Source organism: Triturus cristatus, chromosome 8 (assembly GCF_964204655.1).
Source record: "Triturus cristatus chromosome 8, aTriCri1.1, whole genome shotgun sequence".
In the NCBI taxonomy this organism is placed as follows: domain Eukaryota; kingdom Metazoa; phylum Chordata; class Amphibia; order Caudata; family Salamandridae; genus Triturus; species Triturus cristatus.
The window spans coordinates 106,209,647-106,232,810 of NC_140591.1; the positions used below are offsets into that span (position 1 = coordinate 106,209,647).

The window sequence follows — 23,164 nt, forward strand, 5'->3', positions numbered from 1 at the left end:
TCCTTGTCCAGACTAGGTTCTATGATGGGCTAATCGAGGACACAGATAGTAAGCTGAAACTATCATTATTCTTGATACCCATAAAACACATATCATATAGTGAAAGGTGAGAACTACAAATGGGGAATGTGTCATAAAAGAGGCAATTAATCTCATAAAAAATATTGCATATCGCAATCAATTGAATCAATATATTCACTGGTAATCTCATAAGAAATATTGCATCCCATTATCGATGTTAAGTCATGAAAGCACACTCTTGGTGCCGTGTAGTATCCTTTTGCTAATTGTGATGCACATTTAGTGCATTTATACACTTTTCAAAGGTCTGTTTTCCCAGAGTCAGACACCTTTGGTGGGTGAAGGCAAGTGTTACTTTAAACTCCAGTCTTATTGAGTTTGATTATGTTTATTTAATTGAATCTTTCAGCCCTGAGGAAGTCGAGGTACTCGCCTGCTGACGAAACATGTGTTAGCTGAATTTCTTTGTGATGGATGAACAATTCCATTAATGATTGGAATTTTCATTGGCTGTGTGAAAGTCAACGTTTCTGATCTGAGGACCTTTGGATTACTCCTCCTTTGGCCCGAACATGGATTAAAGTGGACTTGTATTCATCTACTTCCGAAAGGACATTGATCATTTCTTTGTCCTAAATAGGTACTCATTGTTATGTTCACATTTTTGTCATCATGATGGTTCAACTGGCTTGCTAAAATAAAGCACTTCAGACACCTCCTTTCACTCTCACACAGTAGTACCTTCAGGTCCCCATTAACAATTCAGGGATGGGTGTTTTAACAAGTATGGGAACTGTTTTTTGTAAAATTAAAAACTTATGGGCACCTTAGTCATCATACATCCTGGCAACTTGGACCTCTATTTACATGCAGATGTCCTTTCTGGTGAGTTGAGAGGGTGGCAGGGAGACGGCCAAAAGGATCATATTCCGAGTTCTGATAGTCCAGACCTCTGGGGTTTCTGTGTAATGGCCCAGGAGAAAGAGGAAAGGCGGGAAATCCATAGATAGAGTTGAAGAGATGTCCCATAGGATGGGGCACTATGTGAAATACACATGTTTTCGTTATAAATAAGACATCTTCCCCCTGCGATAGATGCCCTGAAGATGTTGCAAAATCCGGGCTTTTTTACTTTTTTTTTTTATTTAAGGCCATCAATACCATTAGTGCAGAAGGTGCATTGGCAAAATGGTGCGAGGGGCCACTGCAGCCCAGAAATGGATGTTACTCGCATAAAGGGATGGGGAAGCCATTTTCCTTGTTTGCATTGGGGCCCATTGCTGCAAAGATTTGGGCTAATTTTTTTCTGAAAGGGACAGAAGATTGGAGTGATGGCCAGAAGTGGTGAGAAGGGGTGAAAAAACAAGATGCGATGGCCTGCTATTCAGGGTCGCAGCTATCATTAGAGCTGAAGGTACAGTTGCATTATGACCATCTCATTGGGAGTAGTGATTTGGCTAGTTCAGTTTTATGTGTTTTTGCTCTTTTATATGGCTTACATTTAGTCTGGATTATGAGCTATTGAAAAAGTGCCTCTGATATCGCATATGCCCCACCCCCTGCACTCAGCCCAACCATTCCAGCTCTCCCAAGTCTTTCCATAAAGGTTTGGAGGGGGCCAAACGTAAAAATATTTTTGTATGCTGGGGAGGGGTGGCGGTGACTTGGTCAAAACCATGTTCCTATCCACCACTAAACAGACACGAGGCATGTCGCCATAGGTGAGCTCCTTGTGACCCTGTCTATCTCACACAGCATCTTACTCCAGAGAGCCTGGTGGTTAAACCCAATCCTTCTCTACCACCCCACCGGACAGGGAGTCGAAGGAAGTGAAGGCGTTTAGGAAGAGGATGCCTTCCTCCTCCTGCCAGCCTCATCCTTGGGTCAGTCAACACCAGTTGTTTGCTGGGCCACTACTCTTGTGCATTGTAGAACTCAGTGGCTGAAATATTACCAGCAGTTCCAGAGGAGTTTTCATTTTCCCTTCATAAAGCGCATGGTTACACCCAACGGTGTGGTCCCCGCGCTGTAGGTCTAATCTCACAGCAATAGGGAGAAAGAAAGGGGGTTTGGTTTTCGTAACAGACCGAGCCCGGGCCGAGCAGATCTTACACACTGCATGCTGGAGTCCTGAATAGCCAGGTTTTGAGTCCTTTCGGTAAGATCATTTTCATTGGTTCTGTTCTGAATTTCAGAGGCAAAGAGCTCTATATCTTGGCTGCTAGATAACTGAAAGATTGAGCCCCTCTCCTGGCCCTCTGCATTCGAGGCAGCCTTACTAAATTAGCCCCAGCGGATCCTAAGTTCCTTGAGGAAGTGTAAGGTATTACTATTGAGCACAGGTATCTAGGGGATTTGTCAGAATTTTGTGACAATGGCACATCACCTTGTACATAATTCTTTACTCCACTGGAAGCCAGTGTAGAGTCGTCAGGTATTTGAGATGGAGGTCCTTATGAGAAGATTTACAACTAGACTGCCATTTTGAATCCGTTGTAATCTTTTCAGACTGCCCTTGTTAGCACCTAGTTAAAGGATGCTACAATCTATTTATGAAGTTTCTAGAGCATGTACAGTGTTTTCCTGGCTGTTAACGGCAATAGGTCCAGGGTTCTCCTCTGGATTTTGAGCCCTAAAACATTTCCCGGCTTCGCAACTTACTTGACTCTCAAACAAAAGTTTGGAGTCAAACCATACACCCAAATTGTTCGTTTTGGATTTAGGTATTGGGGGTTGGCCCAAGACCTCAAGTCACCAAGCTAATTACCAGATAGAAGGTGCTTTGCCCACTATCATTGCCTCAGTTTTTTCCCCGTTTAATTTAAGGCAATTGTTGGTCATCCAGGAGGCTAGTTCTTCTAGACATAGAGAGAATTGGGCCCCAACAGCATCCGCATCTTGAGGTAAGCTGACTATGAGCTGCATATCGTTCGCATGTGATACAATTTTAACATTGCGCCTTTCCACAATTTCTGCTAAGGGGCAGATGTACAAGTTAAATAAAGTAGGACTCAATATTGAGCCCTGTGGTGCCCCTTGCGTTAGCGAAATGCTATCCGACATGTGTGGGTTTTGGGAAACTTGGAAGCTATGGAATCGGAGGAATTAAGTCATCCAGCGTAGTGCTGTACCACTGACACCGCACAGCCTAACCCTCTGAAGTAGTAGGCTGTGCGATACGGTGTCAAAAGCTGCACTTGATCTAATAACACCAGAGCGGCAGTGTGCCCTTCATCCGCACACCGTCTCAGGTTTTCTGTGGCAAGAAAGAGGGCAGACTCAGTGGAATAAGAGGCCGTAAAACCATATTGCATTGGATGAAGCAGAACATTTGAGTCGCTAAAACTTGTGAGTTGACTATTTACAGTTTTCTCTGTTATGTTTGCAAAAAATAGCAGTCGTTCAGAGTCAATTTGGCACTGATCTTTCATGATGGCCATAATGCGCCCAGGTACGCCTTCCGATTAGGACTGGATACAACAGATTGCCTGTCGTCTCCGGCTCTATGCGTGGATGAGCTCCACAACTTTTATTTTTTTTAGACATTCAAGACTTACTTTTGGATATGCCTTTCAAAGGGTCTCGCTTCTTTGGGGAGACGGCTGACTGCCCTCAAGTTATTTCAAGAAAGCGGAGCAACTGCACGCTTCCTCTGCCTTTCTGTGCCCGCAGTGCAGTATTTACATTAATTTCACCCATTTAGAGGCATTGCTAAGGGTTTCGGCCTTGGACAACGTCAAGGCCCACCACCCCAACAACATGTACTCCTGTCCTACTGGGGTTGTAGGAGGGGGGTCTGGCAGGCACCACCAAGGCCAACAGGATCAGTTAACTAACCAGTTCTTCTGGCAGAAAACTACACGACGCTTTAGTTTCATGTTTAGCAGCACTTGACAACTCCATGGGCTGCAGGAACACTCATTATCTCCATGGCTGGCAAGCATTAATTCCTGACCGGATTCTGCTGCTAGTTCCCAGGGGGCTACACTACCATTTCTTTCTGTCCCACCGCCTATACCACCTACAACAAAGTGGCTTCCAGAGGACCTTTTACACATTTTGCTGCATGAAGTCCATGCTCTTTTGGAGAAAAGAGCCATAGAGAGGGTCCTGGCATCAAAAATCGCAATTAGGTGTCATATCACCCTGTTTTGTTCTTTGATCCCTAAACAGGTTTCCTCCGGAAGACAAATTCAAGATGCTTACACTGGCCCAGGTTCTCTCTTTGCTGGACCCAGGAGCCTGGATGGACCTGCAGAAGACCTATTTCTATATTTGTGTTGAAGGCCCACAGACTCAACCTGCAGTTTAAGGTTGACCACAAGCTTTTTCAGTTTGCCGGACTTCCTTTTTGCCTCACCATTGCCCTTTGGCAATTTACAAAGGTGATGGCCTTGCTCACAGTGTACCTTTGGAGGTTGCCAGTATCATTCTTCTCCTACCTTAGCCACTGTCTGTTGAAGGCGGGCTCGCCACAGTCATCGTAGACCACTTTCACACAGTGGTGAACCTCCTATCATCTTTTGGTGTCCCATTAAATGTGACAAAGTCACATGCAACTCCTTTTAACAGTCTCCCTTTCATCTGAGCCATCCAGGATACATATCTTTTTTAGCCTTCTCTGTGGAACAATAGGACATTCCAGATATGACTCCGATATGTTAACTTCAGTCACAAGGAGGTTTCTGATGAGATCTCTGAAGCATCTGGCACTGTTTGCCTCCTGTATCCTTCTAGTTGATCATGGAAGGTGGCATATGCTGGCTCTGTAGTGGGATCTGGAGTTTTAGTAGGCCCATCACCAAGGAAACCTTTTGTTTTCAATCTTGGGCTCAGAGGGGACTGCAGTTGGACAAGCAACCGGGACCTGTCCCTACCACAGCTGACGGTGGTGATGGACTCATCGATACTGGTTTGGGGAGGTCATCTGGTAGGGGACTCTCGTTGAGGCCTGCCTTCACATCAACCTGCTAGAGGTGGAGTGCTATTTGTTTGGTAAAATGTTTTTTTCCCTCTGTGTCCTGTTCCTGGAAACTCATTAGGAGAAACTTCTAGCATTTCGACTGACCTAAATACAGTTAATAAAATTACACATGAGGCTGACCCGTATCTTTCTCTACTGGCCAATTTGTGATCTCCAGTACCACTGTAAAAAGACCCTTAACTGTGTACATAAATGTGTGTGCCTGTATATCACCAATTTGTGCCTTCTCCCTAAATCGTGGGGTGCCATTAATCAAACCATAATCTAAGAAGGATGACAGAATAAAACCTTTTTCACATATCACTTGTATTACTAGGTGCTCCTTCTAAAATATATTGCAAGTTTCTACTACATCTGTTGTTGGATGAAGTGGCTACCCTAAAACAAATTACTTTGGAACAAGCCTGTTTTCTCTAAGGACCAGTAGCTGTTATCAGATATTGACCATATGGTACTTCACCCCAAAGTCTTGCAATAATGATGATTTGTACGTCTGTTTTGTTGATAGTGTGGCATTGGACACAGCTGCTTGCGGATATGTATGGACCAAATTAAGGCAGATGGGCATTAGCCACTCCTTATTTCCGGTAATAAAGCATTTTCATGTTGGTAATTGGAGGCAGATTCAATTAAGCTATGTTGGCCATATGACTGGCCGAATATCTATTCAGAATGGGCTCAATCAGCAATGTGTTTTGACTCCTTTACTTTTGGATTTGTTTCCGACTGACCTGCTGCAGAGCTTGTGACGTGTTCATGCTTTCCCACCAAAATAGTGAATAGGCCCTGTAATATATTGCTTTATCCCTACTATCTAGTTTTACTGGATCATACCTCGAAAGGTGTACAGAGGCAACTGGATACTTCATAGTATTATTGTAAGGAGAGCTGCTTGACAAGCTATATTTGCATGGCTCAGTAGTAAGTGGTGCATGGTAGTAAGTGCAATTATGTAAGTTGTTAAAAACAAATATTAGGGTGTTTCATTTACTATTTTCTTTGAGTTTGAGAGAACATCTGGAAAGGGTTATGGATAATATACTATCTCACTTAATAGGTAATGTCAATTTAACCATGGTTTCTGTCATTGATTACCACCTTTACTAATTATCTACCAAAAGATAGTTACCTTAAAGTTATGGAGACCCTTCTTTAATATTGGACATTTAGCCTATTTTTCAGATCTCTGAAAAGCGGTGTTAAAAAAAAAAAAAAAAAAAAATCTCCCTTAGAAGGCTGAGATGCAAGCACCACGTTTAGTTAGGTCGCGGACATATGAAATGTATATTTGAATACTTAAGGATAATGAAAACGTATAAATTTAACTTGGAGAACATTTTTTAATATGGCCATTTACCGGACAAATGGGGTCTGTACAGATCATAGGTTTTATTTAATTTTTTGTTGTTGTCTTTGATGGTTGTAGGGCTGCTATAGGATTGTCATTGATGGTGCTTAATAAGAAAGGGATTGTTTAAAAATGGGGTTATTAATTTGAGAGGGTACACTTATCAAATCAAGAAACCCGTTCTGGTTAAGTCAAAATACAATTCTGAGAGAATCTCTGCTCAACCCCTCGCTGCTATGGCACATGCAGCAGGCGGTCTCCAGAGAAGTGTGTGCTACTTTCAAGTAATACCAGCAGTTTCAAAGGAAAGAACACAGCACAGTAAAATTCCCACAGCTATTTAGAGAAAACAGAACATTTTTTATTGAACAAAGACACTAAAATCATCAAAATACCAGAGAGATGGATTTTTTTAATTTCAATGCAAAAGCGCCTACTAATAAGTAAAGTTTTTTTTTATTTTTTTAAACACCAGTTTGCTGTGCACTGGGACCTAAGCTGCAATGGAGAAGAGGTGGAATACCCAAGCCTGTTGCCGCGGTCAAAGGTTTTACCTTCAGACTTGGTCTCTAATTACTGAAAAAGCTTCTACTGGTCAGTCCTAACTCACATGTATCTGGTTTCTTGGCACTAGGTCTCTCTTCACCCAGCTCCAGCAGGTTCTAGTCCTCTTTAGTCCGCTGGGCCCTACTGGAGTCAGATGTTCTGCTTTGTGTGTCCCTGAAGCAAATCAACAGTAGGCCAACCATTTGACACTTGGAAAGCAGTTCTAGCCATTGCCAGCAGGATTCTGGAATCCATTATGATAAATACTTTATTCGGTCAGATATGACCGTAAAAGTTCATAGAAAAGGCAATTTATAGAAAGAGTATAAAAACACAAGATTTACTATTAGGTATCAGATAAAATCATGAAATTTCATATCACCAATTTGAATTCATAATACATACATGTTACTCCGTCTCAGCAGTATATAATAAAAGTACATAAAAAGTGTAACTAAATATCAGATCTGAAAGAAACACGTTAGTTAGATCCCTCACCTTAAAATATCCCCAGGCGTCAGGCTGAATCCGGAAAGATTTTTCGTCAGCAATACCCCTTGCGCGTCGCTAGGCATCATCTGCGGCTCCACGTCCGATTTCGGCGTCGTGCGCCGGAATGACGTCGTCGGAGTACTTAGACGCCGCCCCTGCGCGCTGATGTCAGTTCTTCTTTTTTTCCGCGCCAGACAGCAACGATCCGGGAAGAGCTTACCCCTTTAGTCATTTTTTGACTAAAACTTTTTGGACTCTTTTGTCTGCTCGACTCGAACTGGTGCCGGTAGGATGCCTGGTTTTAAAGCCTGTGACTCCTGTCATCGTCTGATGTCGGTGACGGACCACCACCGCCGGTGCCTTTACTGCCTGGGGGCCGACCACGATGCGGAGTCGTGCCTCGACTGCCAGGCCTTGACCTCGAAGGCTAGGCGGGAGCGGTCCCGCAAGCTTCTCGAGCTCCGACGCTCGGCTCGGTCCACGGTCCCGGTCCAGGAGGAGGTCGAAGGACCCGTCGCGGAGCTGCAGCCACCATCACCGCTCGTCGGGCTCCAAGTCTTCAGGTAAGTCGAAGCATGGTAAGAAGTCCAAGAGACAACATCGCTCTTCAGACTCTACTCGTCGGTCGCGCGATTCGGTCGAGGGACCGGGTGGTACCACCCCCGCGGTTTCGCAGGAGCCGCATCCGTCCCCATACCCACTGGTCCCTGGGACTGACGCGACTCCGGCGATCAGTGCCTTCCTCTCGGCCATGAGGGGCCTGGCTCCGCCGTCGACGCCTGCCGGCACGCCTTCGGGCCCCGTGGGCTCGACTGGGCGACCTAGCGAGCCGGCCGTCGTCGACTTCGGTCCCGACGCCGCAGGTCCCCGTGGGATCCAGGCCTGGATCTCAGTCTGTGCCGGTCGACCTCACAACGCCTCCTCCGCTGGCACCGACACCGGTTCCAGTCCCGGCACCGTCTCCGGACGACACCGTTCCCCGGTTCAGCCCCGGTCCGGGCCCGGCTCCGGTGCGGCGCCATGCGGTGCCGCAGCCGACGCCGATGGATGACAATTTCATCTACCGTCCGGCTCCGATTATTCCCCCTGTTTATCAGGAATCGGATGACTGGGGTGACTGGGAGAGGTCTGAGGACCCTCTGGCCATGCAGGCCAACTTAACTCAGGACTGGGCAGATGAGCTGGGGGATGCCAGTGGTCTGGATACCTCCCCGGTCACTGGTTTCATCTCTCCTCCGACTGTGGCTTCGGAGGAAGGTGCTGCATTTTCAGTGGTGCTGCGCAAATCAGCCGAAGCCCTTGGGTTGGAGCTGCCTGCTGTGGCCATGAGGACTAACCTCCTCACTGAAGTGCTTAAACCGTCAGCAAGCTCCTCGGAGCCTCTGCTGCAGTTCAATGAGGCACTAGTGGACGTTCTGAAGGGCACCTGGTCCAAGCCCTCCACAGTACATCATGTGGATCGGAACGTGGCCCGGCGCCACTGCCCTGCTCCGGGCGACCCCAGTTTTCTGTCCCCACGCCCGAGAGCCTGGTTATCCAGGCCTCTACTTCCCAATCCTCCTTCCCGTCAGCTCCCCCGGATCGGGAATCCAAGAGGCTGGAACAGTTTGGTAAGAAGCTGTTCTCTTACCTTAGTTTGGGACTGCGTTCCTTGAACACCGCTTGCCTCTTGGACCATTATTCTCACTCTCTGGGATACGGTGGAGGACGTGCTGCCCCAGTGTCCGGAGGAGGCCCAGACGCGGCTCGCCCAGGCTCTTGCCGATGGGCGGGATGCAGCACGACATGCTATTCGATGTGTACTAGACACTACGGACTCGCTGGGTAGGGCGATGTCAACCACGGTGGCGCTCCGCCGCCACGCCTGACTGCGGTCCACGTCTTTCTCAGGGGATGTCCTGAGCACCCTCATGGATATGCCCTTTGATGGCACTCGCCTTTTTGGCGAAAAGGCGGATAGTGCGCTGGTGCGCTTCAAGGACTCCCGGGCTACGGCCAAGTCTTTGGGCCTCTCGGGGCCGCGACCGCAACCTTCCGCCTTTTGCCCCTTTCGTGGCCAAGGAATGGGTGCCCCCTTTTGTCCGCCTAGCCACCGGCCGCAGAACCAACCTGGTCGCGGACGTGGATTCCGCCGAGGCGGTACCGGGGTTCAACGTGCCGGTCAGTCCACAACAACCCCGGCAGCATCCGCCTCAAAGCCCTCCTAGTCCGTGCTTTCGGGCCCATTCCACGCCAGTGGGAGGCAGAGTTCGCCACCACCTGCTCCACTGGCGTTCCATCACGTCGGACAGGTGGGTGCTGCAAATGGTCCGAAGGGGCTACTCCCTCCCCTTCGAGACGACCCCTCCAGCCATGCCACCGCATGTCGGGGGATCACTTGAATCTTCTACGGGAGGAAGTTGCAGCCCTCTTGGCCAAGGGGGCCGTCGAGCGCGTTCCTGGTCCAGAAGTAGGTCGTGGTTGCTATTCCCACTACTATCTGGTTCCCAAGAAGGGCAAAGGGGGGGCCTACGCCCTATCTTGGACCTCAGGAGCGGTTCATGATGCTTACCCTAGCTCAGGTTCTGGCTGCCCTGCATCCAGGAGGATGGATGGTAGCGTTGGACTTGCAGGACGCTTATTTTTACATTCCTGTCCTGCCGGCCCACCGGCGTTACCTGCGGTTCATGGTGGGTCAGGAGCATTTTCAGTTCACGGTGCTCCCCTTCGGCCTCACCAGTGCCCCTCGGGTGTTCACGAAAGTGATGGCGGTGGTCGCAGCTCATCTGCGCAGATCAGGGGTTCCAGTCTTCCCCTATCTCGACGACTGGCTGTTGCAGGCGGGCTCGCCCAAGCAAGTCGTCTCCCACCTCCAGACTACGGCCGACCTCCTGCATTTGCTGGGGTTCTCCATCAATGTACCGCCCTCCCAGAAGCTCCTTTTCATCGGGGCGGTTCTGGACTTGGCGCAGTTCCGGGCTTATCCTCCGGAGCAGCGGGTCCGGGATATTCAGGCTCTAATTCCCATCTTTCAGCCTCTATCCCGGATTTCGGTCAGGTTGGTGCTGCGGCTTCTGGGTCTGATGGCCTCCTGCATCCGGTTAGTGCATCACGCCAGGTGGCGAATGCGGGCTCTGCAGTTGGACCTGAAGTTTCAGTGGGCCCAGCATCGGGGCAACCTGTCCGAACATGTCTTGATCTCGGAGGGCACTGCAAAACAGTTACAGTGGTGGCTCACAAACCGCGATTGGGTCAGCGGTAGATCCCTCTCCCTACCCCACCCGGAGCACGTAGTGGTGACGGATGCGTCCCTCCTGGGATGGGGGGGGGGGGGGCACATGGGGGAGGCGGTGATCAGAGGACTCTGGTCTCCGGCGGAGTCTCGGCTCCATATCAACCTTTTGGAGCTGAGAGTGGTCCAACTTGCACTGAAGGCATTCCTTCCCGTTGTCCGGGGAAGTGTGGTGCAGGTGTTCACGGACAACGCCACCGCCATGTGGTATTGCAACAAACAGGGCGGGGTGGGGTCGTGGACCCTTTGTCAGGAGGCTCTGCGCCTCTGGACATGGCTGGAACATCAGTGCATCACCCTGGTGGTTCAACATCTGGCGGGCTGTCTGAACGCCAGAGCAGACTAACTCAGCCGCCGGTGCATGATGGATCACGAATGGCGTCTCAACTCGGACATGGCGCAAGGCCTCTTTCGGCAGTGGGGAGAGCCTTGGTTAGATCTATTCGCCACCGAAGAGAACGCGCAATGTCAGCAGTTCTGCACGTTGGAGTTTCCAACGCGGCACTCGCTCGGGGACGCTTTTCGTCGCAAGTGGAGTTGCGGTCTGTTGTACCCCTTTCCGCCTATACCACTTCTGCCCAGAATGCTGAAGAAGATCAGGCGCGACCGGGCCCAAGTCATCTTGGTGGCTCCGGATTTGGCACGAAGGTACTGGTATCCCGAGCTACTCATTCTGTCAGTCGATCCCCCGATACGACTGCCTCTTCAGGAGGACCTTCTGTCGCAGCAACAGGGGACGGTCCTCCACCCGAACCTGTCCAGTCTCCACCTTCATGCGTGGAGATTGAGCGGCGACAGTTGATGTCATTTGACTTGCCTCCTGAAGTCTGCGATGTGATTCTTGTAGCCAAGCGTCCCTCCACTAAAACGGTATACGCCTGTAGGTGGAATAAATTTGTGGCATGGTGCACAGCAAAGGCTATGGATCCCCTTTCCGCCCCTCTTTCTGAGGTTCTTCTCTTCCTTCTTTCTTTGTCCCAGCAGGGCTCTGCTCTGGGCACTCTTAAAGGTTATCTTTCTGCTATCTCTGCCTTCCTCCGGCTTCCTGATCAGCCTTCTCTTTTCAAATCCCCTGTTTCTCGATTCCTTAAGGGCATTACTCACATGTTTCCTCCTGTCCCTTTCGTAATGCCTCAGTGGGATTTGAATCTTGTCTTGACATATCTGATGTGCGTTCCCTTTGAGCCACTTCATAATTGTCCTCTTCATCTGTTGACGCTTAAGACTGCTTTCCTGGTAGCCATCACCTCTGCTAGAAGGGTGAGTGAACTCCAGGCTCTCTCTTCTAAACCTCCTTTCCTTTCTATCCATCCGGACAAGGTTGAGCTCCGCACTCGCTCTTCCTTCCTTCCTAAGGTTGTGACTGCCTTTCACATCGGGCAGTCTGTTACGCTGCCCACCTTCTTTCCGCCTCCGAATCCCTCGAAAGAGGAAGAGAGGCTCCACCGTCTGGACCCAAAACGTGCGCTCTCCTTCTATCTGGACCACACCAAACAGTTCCGGGTGGATGACCAACTCTTCGTTGGCTACGTGGACGCTAAGAAGGGGCGGGCGGTGTACAAGCAGACCATCTCTCGGTGGGTCGTTTTGTGCATCAAAGCTTGTTACTCCTTAGCTAAAAGGGAACCTCCTGTTGGGCTGAGGGCCCATTCCCCTCAGGCCACGGCGGCGACGACTGCCCTGGGTCGGGGAGTCCCCTTGCAGGACATTTGTCAGGCAGCAACGTGGGCCTCGCTGCAAACGTTTGCCAAGCATTATTGCCTAGACAGCCAAGTCCGGAGAGACGGCTTCTTTGGCAGTTCTGTTCTCCAGGACTTTCTGGTGTGATCTTGGGTCGCAATTCCACCACCGGGGTTGGTATTGCTGTATCTATTCTAAGGTGAGGAATCTAACGAACGTGTTTCTTTCAGATGAACAAGTTACTTACCTTCGGTAACGATGTATCTGTAAGAAACATTAGTTAGTTAGATTCCTCACCGACCCACCCATCTTCCCCGTTCTGCGAACCGACCTCTAGGGTTAAGGTTATCCTTTTCAGGGCCCTAGACTTTTTTTGGCACCAGTATTGGTCTCTTGCATGGCTCTGCGTTCCTGGCGCGGAAAGCTATGTACAAGAACTGATGTCAGCGCGCGAGGGCGGCATCGAAGTACTCCGACGTCATTCCTGCGCACGACGACGGACGCGGAGCCGCAGACGACGCCTAGCGACGCGCAAGGGGTATTGCTGACGAAAAATCTTTCCGGATCCAGCCTGACGCCTGGGGATATTCTAAGGTGAGGAATAACTAATGTTTCTTACAGATGCATCATTACCGAAGGTAAGTAACTTGTTCGACAAGGAAAGTCATGTGACCTTACATTTCCACTTAAGCTTCATGAAGGGTACCCTTTTCTCTGCTCAGAATGTGAATAATAAAGTTTAAAACAGCGATACAGATCAATGGGGACTCTAAGCACTATAAGAAAATCAAACATTCAAGATGCAAGTTCAAAGACCTCTCCTTATGAATCGGGATCTATAGACTGCGTAAAGTGGGCAGAATAATATAAAGTGCTTTGTAGATTGGCAGGAAATCCCGTCGCACCTAATTTCATCAAATTCATGCAGAAACATGAGAAATCCCATCTATGTTGGGGAGTTGTAATTCACATGAGATAGGGCTTCATGCCAGTGCATGTGGAAAGCGTTTTGTACTGTTGGACAGTTATCATGTCAGTAGCTTTCTCCATTCTTAGCTTTTCCTTGCGTTCTAAGAACTTCAACTTGGTCTGCGCCTAGGTAAGAATACTAATGTTTCCTGTGTTTGCCCATCGATCTGCCAGCCCCAATTCTTGCAAGGATAAGTGGACATAGTTTAACCATGGAATGGCCTGTGCATTGCTCTGTTTTAAACAGTCATCTACAATATCACATGTGAATTTCAAATCTGAAGAACATCATATTTTGGCCCATTGTATGATAGGAGCTAGCTTCACTGAATCTTCCAGGAAACCTAGCCCCCTTTCATTATGTGTAATCAGGCTGGCAATGGATCTCTGGTATCCTAAGATTTTGTATAGAAATGTATTCTTTACTGTCTGTAAGGACGACACAGGAGCATACCCCCATACTCCCGCTCCATATGTAGCAACTTACAGACACTTGCTTTTATATAACATCCCTATTTCTTTTGGGTGTTTGTCCCAAATTTTTAGCAAATCGAAAGAGTACCTCACATGCTGCTTTGGTAGGCTGAGTCAATCCCAGGTCAGATTTGTCGAAAATAAAATACCCAGATAGCTGAAAGTGGGTGTTTTCATTATTGGTGTACCTTCCACAAGAACTTCCTGGAGTGGATGTTTTGGGGTCAGGTAGTCAGAATATAAGATTTCTGCTGATTGACCATGAGCTTCAAATCACCCATAAAGGTATAGAACCCATCCAGCAAGGTTTGCAGCCCGTTAGCGGTGTGCGATAGAAGCACTGCTTCATCTGCATAAAGAAGTACAGGAACCAGAGCGTATCCCACTTTAGGGGGATCAATGGTTAGGGACCTTAAAAAAGAATCTAGTACGTTAATAAAAAAATAAAAAGGAGCCAAAATGCAACCTTGTCTGACCACCCCATCCCCTCGAATAACTGGAATCGGAGACGTCAAGTCCTCCCCTTGTGTAAACCGAACTCTCATAGTAGTATCTTGATGTAACCTTCTCAATATCGTTAAAAGGGGGGAGAATCAACCCCTGCACAACCCATAATCTCCCATAGTTTATCGCTGTCCACTAAATCAAAGGCTGAGGAGAGGTCTATAAAAGCCATATGCATGGCACCTCTCCTGGCCTTGAGATACCTACTTAATATAAAGGTCCGATGGAGTGCTTTTTCTGAGGTACTTAACCCTGGTGGAAACTTGTATTGGACATCTGTGAAGAAGACTCTCTTTTTGCCCACGTTTTCAGTTTCCTCAGTATCACTCTCCCAAAGATCTTAGTGGTAGAATCGATGAGAGATAGGGCCGGTTATTTGATGGCGTGTTATCTCCCTTCTTATAAATGGTGACCGTCACTGATTCCTTCCAGGAGTCGACCGGGCCTCTAATGACCAGAGCTCTAAAGACTTTTGTTATCAATATGACCCAGAGGCCTAGAGTATACTTAAAGCTCAACAGGAACCCCATATGGGCCAGAGGCTTTGCCTGAAGCCGAGCTGACAATGGATTTTTGAACTTCCCCAACTGTAATTTAATTACAGAGACACCAAATCCTCCCAATTAAATTGGAAAGGAAAATAGGGCTAATTGGTCTATGGTAACTAAAAGGAGTGGCCAAAATCTCATATTTGCTTAAAAAAAGGAATTAAAGTGCCAGACTAGAATGTGTGCAATAGCACTCCCCTTCCCCCTGGCATGGATAGTCAGTTGGAGACAGACTTCACGGTAGTAGAAAGGAAGCTAGAGTCCCCCGAAAGAGAGGCGGTGGACGGTTCACATGAGAGGTTAACTCACAGCAGGGAGGGTCATGCACACTTGCTGGAAAGACTCAGTTGCCTTAATTATGCAGCGCATTCGGCGTGCACACACCACTTGGATGATAAGGCTGGCCGGCTTCTAGCCTGGTTAATCCGTCAAGAAGCTACAGCACCCGTCACTTCTCTCCGGTTGACGCAAGGCGACAGTCCATTCACAACGAGACATACATCAGGAGTTCACTATGCACTATACTGCATTATATAAGTCCCATATCCAAGTCTCTGGGACTGACATTCGCGAATACCTAGCAGATGTTGTCCTACCACAGGTCACAACCGTGCAACAACTAGAGCTCAATGACCCTATTCTACTAGAGGAAATCAGTGCAAGCAAACGCACACTGGCAGATGGCAAAACTCTGGGCCCGGATGCCTTGCCAGCGGAGTTCTATAAGGCCTATGTGGGGGTGCTGGCATCCCAACTAATGAAGGTGTATGAGACTGCAATAGAGGAGACTGCCCTTTCTGATACGCAGAATGAGGCGTTGCTGATCTCTCTCCGTAAGCCCGGTAGGGACTCGGAGGTGCTGGGCTCGTACAGACCACTGGTTTTGCTTAATACTGATTATAAAGTCTTAGCATCTGTAATAGCTGCGTGCCTAGCTTCCCTGGTACGGACTCTAGTACAGACCCTAGTGCAGACAGCATACAGGTGAATAGTGGTACCAGACAGGGTTGCCCCTTGTCCCCGCTCCTGTTCTCTCTTGCCATGGAGCCGTTAGCAACACGACTTTGCAGGGATGGAGTATAGTGGGGCATCTGCCTGGGGTACGGCTTGCATACTGTTTCACTGTATGCCGACTATCTGCTACCGTACCTCAGGAACCTGCATGATATCCCTGCCACCATAGCAGACACTTCAGAAGTTCGAGAAAGTGTCAGGTCTCCGGGTGAACTGGGTAAAGTCCGGGCTATATCCATTCTGGGATGACACTGCCGAAATAATCGTGCGCATGAACAACACCTCACTCCAATGGTACCCAGCTACGTTCCGATATCTAGGCGAAATCCCACGGGTGTGCTGGAGGGGAACCTGTGCAGGGCAATATCGGCTGTCAGAGCCCAGACTCAATTCAGGAAGTCGCTCCTTTTGAATGTGATGGGCAGAATCACTTTGGCCAAGACGATAATACTACCAAAATTATTGTACTATTTTTTTATTTTACCGGTCTATGTCCCGGCCAGAACCTTTTGTGACCTTGAACAACTGACCCGAGAGCTCATCTGGAACAAGGGCTGGCCCGCATTGCACTGTGGAAATTATATGCCCCCCACCAGTAAAGGAGGTTTGGCGATCCCCAACATGGAGTTGTATTACTTGGGGGCGCAATTACAGTGGGTGACGAGATGGTTTGCAGGCAAGAATTTGGAAGACACTGCCATCGCGCAACCTTGGTCTCAATCCCAAATATATCACTTGTTTCACCCTATTACTCGATCGTCGCGTCCCCTACAGTTTTACCTGGCCTTGGCACACCGCTGTTATAAGAGGAGCCTATATCTCACAAAAGATACAACCCCCTATGCTCCGTCGCTACCACTTCTGGGGATGCCTAGGCGCAAGGCAAGCACCTCTAACAAGGCACTTACACACTGGCATGAAGCAGAGTTAAGAACTCTAGGCGATCTCTATTCGGAAGGCGCTGTGATACCATTTGAAGCTCTGGCAGCTGATCACGATTTACCTGCAGGTTAATTCTTATTATACAACTCAATCACAAGATCGCTTTCCAAGACATGGGCGACATCACTGCCGAACTGGAGACACATCTCCTAATGCAATACTTACATGTTATGGGCAATGGGTCACATATTATACACTGGTTGGTTGAGGCGCTACTTATCCACACATCGAAATCCATGACGGCCCTCCGATCGCGATGGGAAAGAGTCAGGGGACAACAATGGTCAGACCAGGAATGAGACCAGTTACTAGCGAACCAAGAAACTCTAACCTTAAGTTAATCCAGACATATATAACACAGAGGGCATATCTATACCCGGATCAAATAAACCAATACTTTCACACCAATACTGCGGCGTGCCCGCGCTGTCTACAGACAGATGCGGACCTCTTACATATGCTTCGGTTTTGTGCTTCCCTGCATACTTAGTGGCAAGAAGTTATCACAGCGCTTGCACCGATAGGACAATCATGCGCACATGGGAAGTCTGCATAATAGGACTTTATCCTAGAACAAAGACGAACAGGGTCACATCGAGATTTATTGACTTAGGCTTAGTAGTCGCAAAACGGTTAATAACAAAAAGATGGACACACACTGATCCATCTGATCGTCAATAGTTGGAAAAAATCACTTCTAGTGTGGGCGCAAGCTGAAAGCACATCACTACTGAGAGAGGAAATACCCTATTGCACAATATTGGGATACCATACTTTTGGATTTAACACGCACGGATGGGGAGAGGGAGAATGGATCTTCACAAGCAGCTGATGAATGAGAGGAGGTTGCGGGCTCACAGCTATATAATACGATCAGCCCGAGCTGAGGGTGGGGATTTCTATGGGAAAATGGGCCACAGACCCAATACGCAAACGGCACTAGAGAGGAAGCATGAGCAGCTATCGGGATAGACCCATTGGGTCAAGAGAAGATGATGGGATTGGTAGGGATGTACTGGATACGAAATATACACAAAGCATGCACACCAACCCAGGTGTGACACGTACATAATGGCCTTGTTGGTTTGTTTTGTTTAGACACATATATGTATCCTATTTTGCCTTATCCTTTTGATTTGACTGCATGCACGGATACTTAGTCAAATTGGTTGGACGTACAGTATAGATAATCGGCTCAGAAAAATATGCTCTGACAATGGAACAAGCATTTCATGCCATGTACAGTGTAATTACTTGTCCTTCTCTATAAATATGTTCACTGTTATTCTGCAATTAGGTAAAAATTGAAAAATGCAAATAAAGATATATATTTTTTAAAATAGCACTTCCCTTCCCCCTTTCCCACGTAAGTTGGAGTGTAGTCATCCGAATCATCACAGATCAGATGGGAAACACAGGATATTAGGCAGAATTATCTTTGTCAGTGCTTCTCCATAGGGGGAATAAGTGTGCCACCTGAACATCCTGTCCATCTATTATCCCACACGCCCGACTTCCACTAACTGTACATTTTACAATATTAAAATCACCTGCTCATAGTATGGAAAGACCATAGCCCTCATTACTAATTAGGCGTAGGATAAGAACCCATCTCCTCTACAATGTTCTCTGGTTGAGAGATATAGACCTTTTATTGTGAAGGCATAGAGTTGTATAGGGGTTACATCTGGGTGTACTGTTCGATGAGAGGGGTTCATGGGTCCCCCAACAGAAAGCAAAAAAACATGGCCTGGCAAGATCTATGTCTGCTGTCCATGGTTTCGCTCACAGACTTGGGGCCAAGCCAGTCGCAGCTATGCTCAATACCTATAGGTCCAAATGCATAGCTATTGCGAGATATGGGTCTGCTATCTGGGGATATAAGCCGGTTGAGGGGCTTCAGATAATTGAAAATAAGTTTTGATGATCCCTCTTGTTGGTCCCTCAATCAACCCCCACCTATGTCATACATCAAGAGCTAGGCATTGGCTATGTTGCTGATTTGATAAGGCTGGCCCCGGTGGTATGTTGGCTAACGATTTGGACTAACTCAGAATTAGCTCTGAACCAAGAGATTGTCAGGGATTGTGTCTCCATGGAGAGAGCTAGTAGTATTCTGTGGCTACAATATGTTAAGTCAATTTTATATAATTTAGGGCACCCAGAACTCTTTGACTCCCCGAAAAAAATAAGAAAAGAGGACCTGGCGTGGGCAAAGACTCATTTTTTAAATTTGTCTTTCGAAAGCGAGGCGACTGAGTTACTGAAACCCTCTGTGAAAACATACCTTTTGCTAAAAACCTCCCCACAGATCGAACCTTATTTGGCAACTGCTACCAAGCCTTTCCATCGCTTGCTTTCAACCAGATTTCGTTTTAATCTGATTCACTGTTTACTTGCTGATGCACAGGAGTGGAGCAGGGTGAGCGACTTGGGCCCTTGCGACAACTTTTCAACACAGGATACTATGCTTTTTATAATGTTTTGTGACCATTACAGTGATATTCGTAGCAGGTTTTTAATCCCAATTTAAAGGGGAAAAGGTTTTTTACAGGTTAGACCTGCTTTACTTTATTTACAGATGCTGAATGATCCTCGGGATATTTGTAATATTGCAAGCTATTTACTCGCTGCCGTGAGACATAGGAGAAAACAGTACTCTGACATGCGATCCGACTGTACTCGAATGATCAAACTAATTCTGTTTTAACATTTGTGCTTTGTCTTGAGCTTCTGTTTTTTAAGTCCTATTTTAAATCACCTGCTGCTATATATGAATTGTTGGTAACCGGTGTTAGTATATTCATGAAATTTGGTTTTGAAATATTTTATATCGCCCAAGCCTATTGATGAATTGTTTTATTATAATTATTTTCTGAAGTGCTATATGTTGTATGTTATGTACTTTTATAGTTTTCATTAACCTAATAAAGTGGTTTTGAAAGAAAGAGGTATAGACATTGTAGTAAAAATTTACTAGGAGGATATTGAACTCTGTAGTAAAGGACAGCTTCAGGATCTGATAAGGACTTGTGGTTAACTACAACAGAAATTCTTAATCCATCTAAAATCACATTGTTGAAAACACAAGTTTTGGGGCAACAAATGACATCAAAGGGATTTATTAAAGACAACCATTCAAGATGACGTATCTTTTGACGAAGACCTGCACATTCCAAGAAATAAAGGCTCCGGTGTCAAATAGTTTTATGCTGGCGCTGTCCCATTGCATTGACACTTTGGGACAAACAGAGTTTCTATGCTAGGAATTTCAGCAACATGGTTCCCAGACAGGGGGCTATAGATGGTGTCAGTGAGTCCAAGGACAGCCGTGTGGACCTAGTTTCCAGCCAACAGTACCTCTGCACAAGTGAAAACAGGGACCAATGGGTTCATTCCTGTGGCCATTTCCGAATTACTTTCATCTTGGTGATCTAGGAAATGTTCAATAGTTTGCATCCAGATCAGAAATTGGCTGAAATCTAGTAACTGTTGGAATCCTGCACATGTCCCGTCGTATAGCTTGAGGGGTAGGTAACAGCCCGTACCCAGAACCCCAGGTGTCAGCAGCACCCAGGCGATAGCCCTTCGATAATCCGGCAGTTTTTTTTTTTTCTATCGGGGAAGTTATCTGTGCGTTTCTTGACCAGTGGCAAGCATTATTTTTTTAAGGCTGGCAAATTCTCTGGCACCGGTGGTACCCCCATTATTACTGCCACGTACGGGCAGCATGCGGACCATAGATTTAGAGTTTGCTAAGAAAGAAGTGCACTAGTTGGGCATCTATCCGCTACTGCGGCCTTCAATGGCCTTCTTAAACTGTGAGGGGTCAATCTATGGGTCCCTTGCCTCCCAACTGAGATTTTTCAGGTGGGACTATAATATTTGAGGCCCTCTCTGAGGCGGAATGGAGGTCTGTGCCATTTACCCTCTTAGAGTTCTGGTGTAAAGAGCCCTGGGTTTCACTGCTATTCCGGGGTATGCTGGGAAGTTTTACTTCAAAAAAAGAAGAATGAGGCAGCTGAACTAGATTCATCCCCGTCTGAGATTTTAAAACTGATCCTATATCCAGGATCGTTTTCTCTAATGCACCGATTCTATCCAAGACAGCAAACGGAAAAAAAGGAAGAAGATGGTGGTCACATGTTGTTTGTGGTCTTGAAGATTCTTTTTGATTGTAATGTTTTAAGATTCTACGAGCTTTTAATGGCGCTGCTCAGAATTTGGAAATAAAAGATGTATGCATAATGCTAGCCTCCTGTCTCGACATAAAATCATTCCGCAAGCATCTGAAAACTCATGTTTATGCTGTAGGGTTTGGGATACATTCCATTGCCTGTCTGCCGCAGTGCCAGTACACTCGCAGTAAATGTTGCGCTGTAGAAATTCCCTCAATCCCCTCATTTATTCATTTAGGGATGATGGCATCATGTATCTCACATATTACTTTGCCAGACTCCACATGAGCCGATACCATAAACAGCTGCAAATCCAATGATCACACACAGTGGGGGACTAGAGTATCTAGTGATTGGCACAGACCAGGTTACAAGGCAGAACCAGTATTTGAATATGCAAAATGTCACAGTATTCAACAGATGCACCCCACGTGGCTGGGGTGCACACATAAGGGAAACTAACCATGAGAAGACCATGGAATCCTTAGAAGACTGCCAAAAACATAAATATGCTCGAACTCAAGACTATTTACCTGGCCCTAATGACATGAGGAGGGGGTAGGATACTATCCAAACTAGCACAAGAGATGTGTAGAAGGTTCATACAAAGGAAGATCACATTAAAACCCATACACCTGCCAGGCGTACAAAACCGGGAAGCGGAGGAGTTTTTGTCAGAGTACAAACACTCTGGGTTTGCGCTGGATTGTTACTTCTTGGATTTTTAGCACGGTAGTAGCTCAGCAGACAAGAGGAACATTTCTGCGTATGAAGTTTTAAAGTTCCAGTCGTCCATTTTTACAAAATATCACAAACCAGCCTGCCAGTTTTGTTGATTTACTCCCTTATTCATATTTGCTCTTTCCAAGAGCTGTTTTTTGAATAAAAGTACCACTTGCAGCCAAAGTTCGAATGTGCAGGGAGGTTGTATTTAATATCTTGCATAATAGGGAAGTCCCTGATTTTTTTACTGGGTGGCCAGTTAGGTTTTTCCACCTCTGAAGAACATCCTAGAATGTCTCCTTAATGTGTTTTGTTTGGTATGTAATCCCTGTATTAGGCTACGCATCTGCAACTAATGATTTCTTTTTAAACTCTGTTGGAAACGTTGTTTTTAGTTAATATTTCTTTTACTTTTGGATGTTTTGAGCTTGCTTTTCTAGTTAAACAATTTTAATTGACCGTTAAATAAACTGTACTTAAAGTTAATTAACCGTATGAATTTGTAATTGGAGATGTGTTAAAGTTTTAGAGGGGTCAGTAGAACTAAATGTTTAATTATACCTTTAAAAAAGAACAATGAGAGTGGTTCTATAAACCTATTCACCTTGGCCTAGCCGCCATGATAAACGTGGAATCAGTTTTTAATTTAATCCTTTAGGTCGGTTGACAAATGTTTACCTTCTTTGTTGTATTAAACTCTGAGGTAAATATTAAGTGTATTAGGACAATATTGTTTTGAAAATAATAATTAAATTGAATTTCTACTTCATGTTTTAGCAGAGCTGTCATGCCTGTGAGCCTGTGTGGTGGTAAGTACATTTTCATTTCATATTGGGTTGTTTTGCCTGTTGTTTTGCCTGTCCTCTACTTTAGCAGTTAATTGTTGTTAGTTGGGAAAGCAACAGTTACGGTTTTTTGAGCCCAAATTCTTTGAAGAGACAATATATATATATATTTTTTAAGTTTTACAAATATAAACAGGAGCAACAAAGATTGCCGTCCAATAGTACAATGCAAACAATCGTGCAACAGGTATGCCCAATATACAGTGTTGTCTGACAGAGCAATGGAACCAATTTAAGTTTCAATCCTAGAAAACAAGGTCAATTTGTTGGGAAAAATTAAAAACAGTCTCTTTAGATGCTGCATCAGCCAAGCTTTATTTAAAAGGGTTGTTGTCACAGTATATTGTCAGATTTTAAAGTAACAAAATAAGTACCATATCTTCAACTTAAGGACCATTATAAATAACAGATAGCAATGCTACACCACAAAAAGACAAATCACCACATTATTCTTTCTGCTTTGTTTCCATTTAAATGTAAAATATTTTTATTGAAAACATGTGAGCAAAACCAAGATTATAGGCCCTTATAGTTCAAGACACTAATAACTATATTCTCTTTCCAGGCTTCACTACCGGTTGACAATATTTATTCCGGTAGACTCTTACTTCACCAGCAAATTTGT

General features: G+C 46.3%; 1 protein-coding gene across 8 annotated transcripts in view; it reads left to right on the forward strand.

The window, feature by feature from the left end:
- The window catches only part of POU2F1 (POU class 2 homeobox 1), a 668,152-nt gene that overhangs the window by 152,789 nt on the left and 492,199 nt on the right, over positions 1 to 23,164 (forward strand). For 6 of the 8 annotated variants that reach the window (XM_085621115.1, XM_085621114.1, XM_085621116.1 and 3 more), the window contains exon 3: positions 22,472 to 22,503. Coding sequence is in view for 7 of the 8 variants with exons in the window: in XM_085621114.1 (XP_085477240.1) it covers positions 22,482 to 22,503 (22 nt within the window). In the remaining variant the exon portion in view is untranslated. The remainder of the gene's footprint in view (positions 1 to 22,471; positions 22,504 to 23,164) is intronic. The other 2 variants (XM_085621118.1, XM_085621121.1) reach the window with 1 other exon arrangement.